The 9,221-nt window shown below is 46.3% G+C and overlaps 1 protein-coding gene across 2 annotated transcripts; it reads right to left on the bottom strand.

Annotated features, from left to right (window-relative positions):
• Nucleotides 1-884: 884 nt before the first annotated feature.
• Tmem100 (transmembrane protein 100) lies at nt 885-6,587 on the bottom strand. 2 transcript variants are annotated; one of them, XM_057773315.1, is made up of 3 exons: nt 6,513-6,587; nt 3,541-3,676; nt 885-2,134 (listed from the first exon to the last, which is right to left on the bottom strand). In XM_057773315.1, the coding sequence occupies exon 3, from the start codon at nt 2,063-2,065 to the stop codon at nt 1,661-1,663; it is 405 nt and encodes a 134-aa protein (XP_057629298.1). In that variant the 5' UTR covers nt 2,066-2,134; nt 3,541-3,676; nt 6,513-6,587; the 3' UTR covers nt 885-1,660. The 2 variants fall into 2 exon arrangements, with proteins under 2 accessions (XP_057629298.1, XP_057629299.1); XM_057773316.1 differs by lacking the exon at nt 6,513-6,587 and adding an exon at nt 4,109-4,195.
• Nucleotides 6,588-9,221: the final 2,634 nt, after the last annotated feature.

The following is a 9,221-nucleotide window of genomic DNA, read 5'->3' as shown; positions in this document are numbered from 1 at the left end:
GACCCCTGTTCATTCACTTGCAATTGGTCGTGAGAATCCCTAAGGTGTTTCTAGATACAAAAGCAAGCAAAGGCTGGGGAGCAGCCAGTGTCAAAGGGTTCCTGGAAGACTTAATGAAGTTCCTCAGTAGAATCCCTTCCAAGGACAGTGACATGCTGGGTCCCCATCAGACTCTACAAACTCTAGTGCCTCATGTTTAATTATCTTCTCAATCAGAATGAGTGGGCTTTAAGCTGCAATAATGAGGAATAAGTCTTGCTGGAGTAATGGGAAGGATATTGGGTAGCTCAGAACCACAGAAAAAATTCAAACACTAACCTTAATTGTGTAGTATTATTTTGACCAACTAAATATGCAATCTGCATTAATTCATGACTAAATTAACAAAAAGTATAATGCACATTTAAGAGAACATTGTTAAATTCCTGACCCAGGCCCTGATTTCCTAATGGCAGCTTTAGAACCCCCCCAGAACGTGTTAAATGTTACTGGGCGTATTGCATCACAAGATGAAAACAGCAATCTTCCAGGAGAAGAAATGGCAGCTCCAATTGAGAAATACACAGCTGATACTTTGCAAACAAGCTAAGGGGAGATGGGAAATTTGGAATAGCAACAAAAATAGTAAGGACAAGGGCTAGAGAGATGGTACAGGGGGGTTCTTGCAGGGGAGCCAAGTTCTGTTCCCAGTACGCATGTGCGCATGTGAAGCCGTTCACAACCACCTGTACCTGAAGCTCTTGGAGATCAGATGCCCTCCTCTGGACTCCAATGGCACCTCCACCCATGTGCACGAACCCCAGCACCGACTCACATGGGTGTGCATAATTCAACTAAAATCAGTCTTAAAAGAAGAAGGACAGCAGAAACAACCACTTAAGAAGTTTCAGCAGCCATAAGTATTTATTATTTCGAGTGAAATGCACATTAAACTTTTGTATAAAAACCATCAAAGGTGCTATATTGGATTATTTCGGTATTAATTTACCCCCCCCCCATGCCACTCGTGTTATCTCCCACCTTTCTGGTTTCTTCTGTATCATTACAATCATCTAAAATTGTCCATTGTTAAAATATAAAAAATATTAGTCTATTCTTCAAGATAAAGTACCACTAATGATGATTTATTCAAAATGAAAATCTTTTTAAAAGAGAGGTCAGAGAACCAAGTTATTGGAAAAGATATATGTAACAGAATTTTTTTTTTTTTTTTTTTTTTGGTACATTGGAATGCCAAGTCAATGTAGGCCTGTGGTGGAACATTTTTATAACACCCCTTTCCAGAGTGTGGGCGATTTCTTTTATGGAACTGGTTCACCAGGGTTTTTGTTATTTGTCCATCATCCCTGGGTACTCTCTAAGGTGAATCAAATATTATTTAGTGTTGTACATATCCCATACTCCCCAAATGCTTAAGGCAAAAAGAAAGCTGGTTCTTTTGTCTTAGCAATAGCCCTTAGGATTAAGTTTGTCATTAAAGATATTATTCCCTACAAAGGGAACCGTCTTGAACCCTCATTTTTAGTCCTCTCTTTGCCCCATTTTGATTTTGGTAGTCCATTCCAAAACTGAACCCATTCCCTCCTGGGCTGGTTCCATATGAACGAACTCAACAATTGGAGCTGAGCTTTAGAGTGAAATTTCCCATTTGGTCTCTGTCTTACGCGAACAAGCTTCTCTGATTCACCACAAGAGCTGTCTGACTCTCCCGTCTCTTGACTTTCTTATTCCTTTGTCTCACCTTCCAGCACAAGGCGCTAGAGGCTAATAAAATAAGTCCGGAGGATAGAAGGACCAGGCCGAAGATGGAGATGATGGAACCATGAGAATTGAAGCTGTAAGCCACGGCGGTGACCACGATCCCGGCGATGAAGACCACCACAGCAAAGGGGATGATGCAGCGGTAGCAGGAGAGTTCCGCACCCCCTGTGGCGGCCATCAGCTGAACCTCAGTGACCAAGGGGACTGTGGTGATCACGACTTCACTCTTAGGGTTTTTCTCCATTTTCACGGGCGCAGGCGACTTTGGGGATCCCAGGTTCTCTTTTACAGGTTCTTCTGTCATTTTTCTGGGGATGTAGGTATCCTACCTGGCTTCACAGACTAGATTTAGAAAGCCTTGCCAGGGTGGACGCTGTGAAAAAGAAGGCAGGGGACATCAGCTAGGTCACCAGCACTGGATGCAAACGGAAGTAGAGAGGTGCAGAGGCATCTCCTGTCCCAGGACATACAGGAGCACAAGCCTCGCTTATTTGTATTCCCCGTTTAGAACATTCTTTTACATTGAGTAAAAGGGAAACAACTATGCACAAAAAAGGAGAGAGAGGAAGAGCAGGAAGCCCTTTGCAGTATTCCATATTCCTTGGTGGTCTACAAATACCCTTTAGAAGCGTCCTTCTTTGCCTGTTTCCTTTATTTTCTCTAAGCTAGGAAAAGTCTGGATCCTCATCCACAGACGGCTCATTCAGGAGCGGAATGCGCTCTGAACAGTTCCACTGCTCACAGCAACGTGGATTCTGCCAGTTTTGCCAGGCATGACACGCATTCTTTCCAAGTCGTCACCCATTCACGGCTCAGGAAATCAACGTCGTTGTGATAAAGAGCAAGTGCACAAATGACATGCTTCTCTATCAACTGACGGCTCCTTACACAAGGTGCACGCGAAGTGTGTGCTCGGGACCTTCCCAACCCCACCCCAACTCTCAGCCATGCCTCCACCACTCCCACTCAGCACCCAGACAAATGTTCAGTTTACAAACAACGGTTCGGTTCCAACCACTCGGGACTTTATAACTAGAATGTGGCATGTCCCCTATCCATTTAAATGGGGAAAAATAAGAAAAAGAAATTCTGACCACTTTATTGAATATAATTTTTTTTCTTGTACAATGCTTAAGACAAAATTAACTATAAATCAAAAAAATTAACTGTTAATCAGCTATTAGAGTAACTAGCTGTCATTTACAAATTTTCTATGAAAAAGAACAAGGAATTCAGATATTCTGTATTTTCTAAGATGCTTACATAAATAAGCATAAATAGTCACAAAAAATAACCAATTCAGCTTTCATCAATGTCCTTCTGTATAAAACTTGCCCCTTCCTAGTTTTGAATTTGAAGGCTTTAGTACAACACCTGAGATCCAAAAGCATCTTGTTGAAAGCCTGGTCTGAGGAAGCAGGAAGAAAGTCTTGTTGAAGCTCAGACATGCCGAGTCACTGACTTACACATTGAAAGGCCGAACAGTTGCAAGGACTACAGATTTGCCAGACACTTGAGACCCTCCGATGACATTAATCCTTTGAGTGTATTGAGCAGTGATTTAAAATGCGCACAATACTGAATCAGACCTTCTTCATTCTTCCCATTCCTGGGAGGTCAAAATATCACTCACCAAGGAGCGAAATTAGAGAGAGATCTACCTGATGTCATTTGCATATAATTTAATCATCAAACGAACTACTATTGTCCAGTGATCTCCCTCTCCACCGAGATCATAATTTAAAAACCAACATCTGTCCCCAGATTAACCACACATACCTCAGGGAAAGGCAGTCCATTGCCATGGAAACCACTTGACTTGGGAGAGTAGGACCAGTCAGAGTATCTTCCTTCAGCTTCTGGGAAAGAGCCTGTCACCCACTGGGCACTGGTAAAAGGACAAGTCAGGGATTGTCTGGGGAGACAGAAAAGACATAAGAATTCTTAACCGTAGATTTGGCTTGGAATGCTGGAGCTCTTCTTTTGCACCACGCTTGCTTTAAGTGACGCCTGTCCTTCCCTCCCCCTCTCATCTTATACCCTCCTCCTCTGCTTTGCCCCCCCCCCCCGCCACTTTTTTTCCCTTCCTTCTTTTCCTTGCCAGCAGATTCTGAGTTTTGGCTCGCCCCCAGCTCTGTTCGGTGACATGGTAATTCAGGATCATCACTTCAGAGTCCCCAGAGACAGGAGCCAGCATCGACTTTTATTTCTCTTCGTAGCGTTTACTAAGCGGGGCTGCTTTGAATTACTCATTTTTTCCCCAGCCAAACTCCAGATCTTCCTCTGCCTGCCCATCAGGCATTTTCCTAAGAGGATCCAAGAGAATCCCAGAGTCAGCATTGCAGACCTAGCTGAGGGACAGAACTGGGGGGACAGACGTTCTCGGGAGGCAGGAACAGCTGTGGCGTTCTCAAGCAACTAAAGCCAGTGTCTAGGCCAGCAGAGACCCAAGCTCCTAGCTCTCCCAGGATTTTTACTTATGTATGTACAAGATGGCCAATAGAAAGCTAAAGGCCCACCCCTTGTCTGATGTTGCCTCACAGGCAAGAGTGAGGAATACTATTTCTGGTTAAACTGGGAAACCTTGGCTATCTTTAAGGACTCACATGTATTGCGTTTCCTCTTAACCTGGGAAATCCTGGCTATCCTGATGGAAGCAGGATTGCTTACTACTTGTGCTGGGAGTTGAATAGCTTTGACAAACCTGCAATCGCCACTACTGGCATCATCAACACTGCTGCTATTGACAGAGTGCCTACTATGGATGTGGAATAATATTAAGGGCTGGCACATTAGTTCATTCCCATTCACTTGTACACGAAGCTGTGGAGGCTTAAAGAAGTAAAGAAATGGGACCAAGTTCACAAAGAAACAAATTGTTGTTCTGGACCCCGGTCACGTTTTATTTCTCATACAGGGGATTGAGCCCAGGGCCTCATATATACTAGGCAAGTATTCTATCTCTGAGTTAATTTCCCAGTCTACCCTTTGTCTTGAACTTTAAATCCCCCTGTCTCAGTTTCATCAGTAGCTTGAGTCACAGACCTTCATCGCCTGGTCCACTGGACCTCAGTTATGAATGGGTACAAACTCACACAGAGAGCTTGTTAAATGTAGACTCCAAAGAAGCAGGTCCTCAACTATCTTCCTGCCTAGGGCAAGCCTGCTGCTCCTTGGCCCATTTTAATCAGCAGTATTCAAACACACACATACCTGACACACTGTTCTATTAAACACTAAGTTCAAGGCTATGTCCCACCCTCGTCAATGGCCCGATATGATTATATTTCTTACAGACTAGCTACTTGAAATTGTAAAGTATTTGAACAGCATAAAGCCGGAGGTGGAAAAAAGCAGTGACAATACTAGGGGGCTATGATAAGCCTGTTCCTATAATTCTAAACGTTATCCACTCACAATTTCTTTAATCTGTCTAAGTCTTACCAAATCCTGGTAGTGTTTACACATTCACGTCAATACTGGAATAATTGTGTTTTCCCATCTGTTAGATGCTCAGCCCTCTTGACCTCTGGCCTGGATCCTCTTAGACACCCTACTTCCTCTCCCTCTCACCTTTCCAGCCCAGTCTGTGAACAATGACCCAGAGACCAGAAGTCCTTTCTTCTCAGGATCACACTGAGAAGTCCCTGAGAGCTGGCTGACATTGAGGGCTCTGGCATAATGGACATAGCAGGTCCAAAGCCTAGACTGCTACCATCCTGACTGCTTTCAATGAGCCCTAGAGAAATGAAGTCTCACCTATAACTAGGGACATCACTGGGTGCTGAGGTTGGGAATATTTGGAACCAGGGCATTTCAGAAGATGGTGGCCTGGGGCCTGGGTTATGCCAAGCGGAAGCTCTCAGAAAGTCTTTTCACCTAAGAATTCCCATCTTTGGGGCAAGTCCTCCCTAATTTCTAGCGCAGGCCATTTTCTGTAAATCGAACCTATCCCCAGAAACCCCAAGGAAGCTCTGAACAGCATTCTGCCGGCCTGTAGACTGTTCTTCTTTGCTTCCCAAGCCAAAGGTAAAGAAATGAACCTAGAGAGAGGAGACAGGCATCCTTTCCCATGGCGAGCCCTGGGCTGAACCGGCAAGGAAAGACAGTGGACAGAGCTGGGTCCCCAAAGTGCAAGCCCACAAGTTCGTTGCTACTTCTATTATTGAGGCTTCAGCCTTCCTATGGCTTCAGGTGAGCGGTCAGTACCACTCCCCCAGCACAGCGTATGGGCATCTGTCTCGGGATGAAGATGCCAGTCTCCAAAATCAGACAACTTCTGATTTGCACTGGTGAATTCAAAGAAATAGAAAGCTTAGGAATTAGCCAGAAACTGTGCCAGAAAAAGCCACCAAGGCAACCAGGGACACAGGCAGCTTCAATTAATTAACTTTTATCTCTCCACCAGAAATTCAAAAGGAGTCCACGGTGATGCGTGCCAAATGTTTTTGGTATTAAGCACCCTGGGGAATCGCGTCAGGGACACCTGGCCCCACGTGCAAAATTTCAACACAATGCATGCAGCCTTTTTTTTTTTTTTTTTTTTCTGTGAGCCCTCTACGTGCAAAAGCGGGAGGAAATCTCTCCGGTTCTTTTCAGAGCGCAGGGCTTGGGAGGACTCTTCTAAGTTTGGAAAACTTTTCTGAAGGCTTCCAATGCACGAATGATACTAGTCCTTGCTAGGCGAACCCCGGCAGGCTTTCTACAGTTCTCTCCCAGATCTTTCAAAGAGCAAGGAAATCGAGCCTTACCTTTCTCAGCCAGACTCCGACTGAGACAGCTGCTTGAGGCAACCAACAAGCGAGGCCGACAGCGGGATGCAAATCACCAGGCTAGGGATCGTGCACAAAGTACTCAGCGAGGCTTACAGACCATTAAGGGACCGGAGACAATTTGGTGAGAGGAAATTCCTTACATGCTGCTGTATTTTACTCTATGTTTTCCTTCGTGCCAGCATCATCCATTGTAATTGCAGGCGTGAATCCATAATAAACCAATTGTTTAAAAGGCCACTAAGAACCTCTTCTGCTTTGTTTCTCTCCTTTTAAATCTTATGCCAACATTCATTTGCAAGTTTTTCTCTAACCCAAATTCTCTTTTTGATATCACTCCTTTGTAATGTCATGAAGCTGCAGAAAAGAACTCCTTTGTGGTCTTCTATATTAGCGGTGGAGGAGTGGGGGGTAAGTGGAGGAGTTGGGGGTGGGTGGAGGGGTTGGGAGTGGATGAAGGGGTGGTAGTGGGTGAAGGGGTGGGGTGGGCGGAGGAGTTGGGGGTGAGTGGAGGGGTGGGGTGGGTGAAGGAGTTGGGAGTGGATGAGGGGTGGGGTAGGTGGAGGGGTTGGGAGTGAGTGAAGGGGTGGGGTAGGTGGAGGGGAGGGGTAGGTGAAGGGGTTAGGAGTGGGTGGAGGGGTGGGGTGGATTGAGGGGTTGGGGGTGAGTGAAGGGGTGGGGCAGGTGGAGGGGTTAGGAGTGGGTGGAAGGGTGGGGTGGATGGAGAGGTTGGGGGTGTGAAGGGGTGGGGTAGGTGGAGGGGTGGGGTAGGTGAAGGGGTTAGGAGTGGGTGAAGGGGTGGGGTGGATGGAGGGGTTGGGGTTAGGTGAATGGGTGGGGTAGGTGGAGGGGTGGGGTAGGTGGAGGGGTTGAGGTGGGTGGAGGGTAGGGGTGGATGAAGGGGTTGGGGTGGGTGAAGGGGTGGGGTTGGTTGAGGGGTGGGGTAGGTGGAGGGGTTGGAGGTGGGTGGAGGGTTAGGGTAGGTGGAGGGGTTGGGGTGGGTGGAAGGCAGTCGTGGGTGGAGGGTTTGGGGGTGAGTGAAGGCAGGCCTTTGGAGAGGTAAGGGAAGGTAGAGTGGGATCCTCTGCATCTCTGTCATCAGCGTGTTCAAGCGATGAGAGTGGAAAGAGATAATGACTGTGGTGCCTGGGTGGTCTGTCCCCTGAAGCCAGGTAAGCTGGGTCACTAATTCTCCTCATCTGAGGATGCCCAAATGGCATGAACTGATAACACACTAAGCAGTCACATCTTGAAAGAACTGAGGCCACCAAAACATCACCCACAACAGTTGAGGCCTTCTCCATGGCAGAGAGAATGCCCCCTTACTAACATCCTGTCTTCCTTGGCCATAAGGCACAGTAGCTTAGCAGGGAAGGGCTGAGTAGGGGTAGAGATGAAGCAAGAAGGATGGTCAGTACTAAGACAAGACAAAAAGGTCACTGGTGCATTTCCGGTCAGTAGACACCAGGCTGGAGCTTTGGCACGCTGCTGCTGAAGCTCTGGCGTTTTCTCCTCTGGGAATACACACGCTTTACATTTGGAGAAGAGCGGCCCTCATGTGCGTTTGATTGCTTTCCCACTTTCATTTCGCTTGAGCTGGCTGGCTGGTGTCCAGCATCCCAGAAGATGCCAATTCCTCTGGCTCCCCTCTGTCCAATCAGCACATGAAGATCTCTGTCATCACCCAGGCCAGTTAAGTTCAGTGAGATTTGGGAAGCTGGCCAACTTTCCCCAGCTTCTCTCTCTCTCTCTCTCTCTCTCTCTCTCTCTCTCTCTCTCTCTCTCTCTCTCTCTCTCTTCTTAATAAGGGTGTGGCTGCAGTTTTACTCTGACATCAGGGACATTTTGGAAAGTGATCTGTGCTTTTTATGTTTTTTTTGTTTTTTTGTTTTTTTTTTGGATAATGTGTCTTGCTATAACTCCTCCCAAACACATGGCCTGCGATTTTCTTTAAGTAGAAAGATCTAATAGGAATGAGGAGCAAGGAGTTTGCTTTAGATGCAAACCGATTTCACTATGTTTTGGTCAATTTCCAGGCACTGGAGTCTCCTAAGATACACTCGTGGAGAGAATGAAGAGAAAGGAGAGCGTGGATCTCTTAGGTCAGTGGTTCTCAGTTGTCCTAAGGCCGCCACTCTTTAACACAGTTCCTCATGCCGTGGGGACCTCCAATCGTAAAATTATTCTTGTTGCTACTCCATAACTGTACTTTTGCTACAGTTATGAATCCTAATGTGAATATCTGTGTTTTCAGATCGTCTTTTGGGGTTTGTGACCCGCGGTTTGGGAACTGTTGTCTTATATGCATGTCCTGTAGAAGCATCTATCACGTGCCATACAGACCACAGCCCAGGGACTGGTGTTTGTGTTTTATTGTGGGAGACTCAGAGACTCTGCAGTGTGCAGTACTTTTGTGAACCTATACTCCTAGGAGAAGCGGCAGAACTAAGGTCTAACTCTTGGGGCCTCTACCTTGTGCCACAAGGAACCTACTGCCCGTTATTTGTGCTTAAGATTACGCAAATAGTTTTCAGTGGGGTTCAATCTCACTTTGGGGGGATTGCAGGGTGACGTACTGCCATTGTGTTTACTCTTAGGAAAGTACCCTAAAAAGGGATGTCTACCACACTAGTTCTCTTAGTTCTACCTAAGCACTGAGACAGGTTTGGGTGTGTTTGAAGCAAGACT

This window comes from Chionomys nivalis, chromosome 7 (assembly GCF_950005125.1).
Source record: "Chionomys nivalis chromosome 7, mChiNiv1.1, whole genome shotgun sequence".
NCBI lineage: Eukaryota > Metazoa > Chordata > Mammalia > Rodentia > Cricetidae > Chionomys > Chionomys nivalis.
This window is presented reverse-complemented; position numbering and strand designations above follow the sequence as displayed.

What these genes read in the sequence shown, in the direction of transcription:
- Tmem100 (XM_057773315.1), bottom strand. Translation starts at nt 2,065, where the DNA reads ATGACAGAAGAACCTGTAAAAGAGAACCTGGGATCCCCAAAGTCGCCT.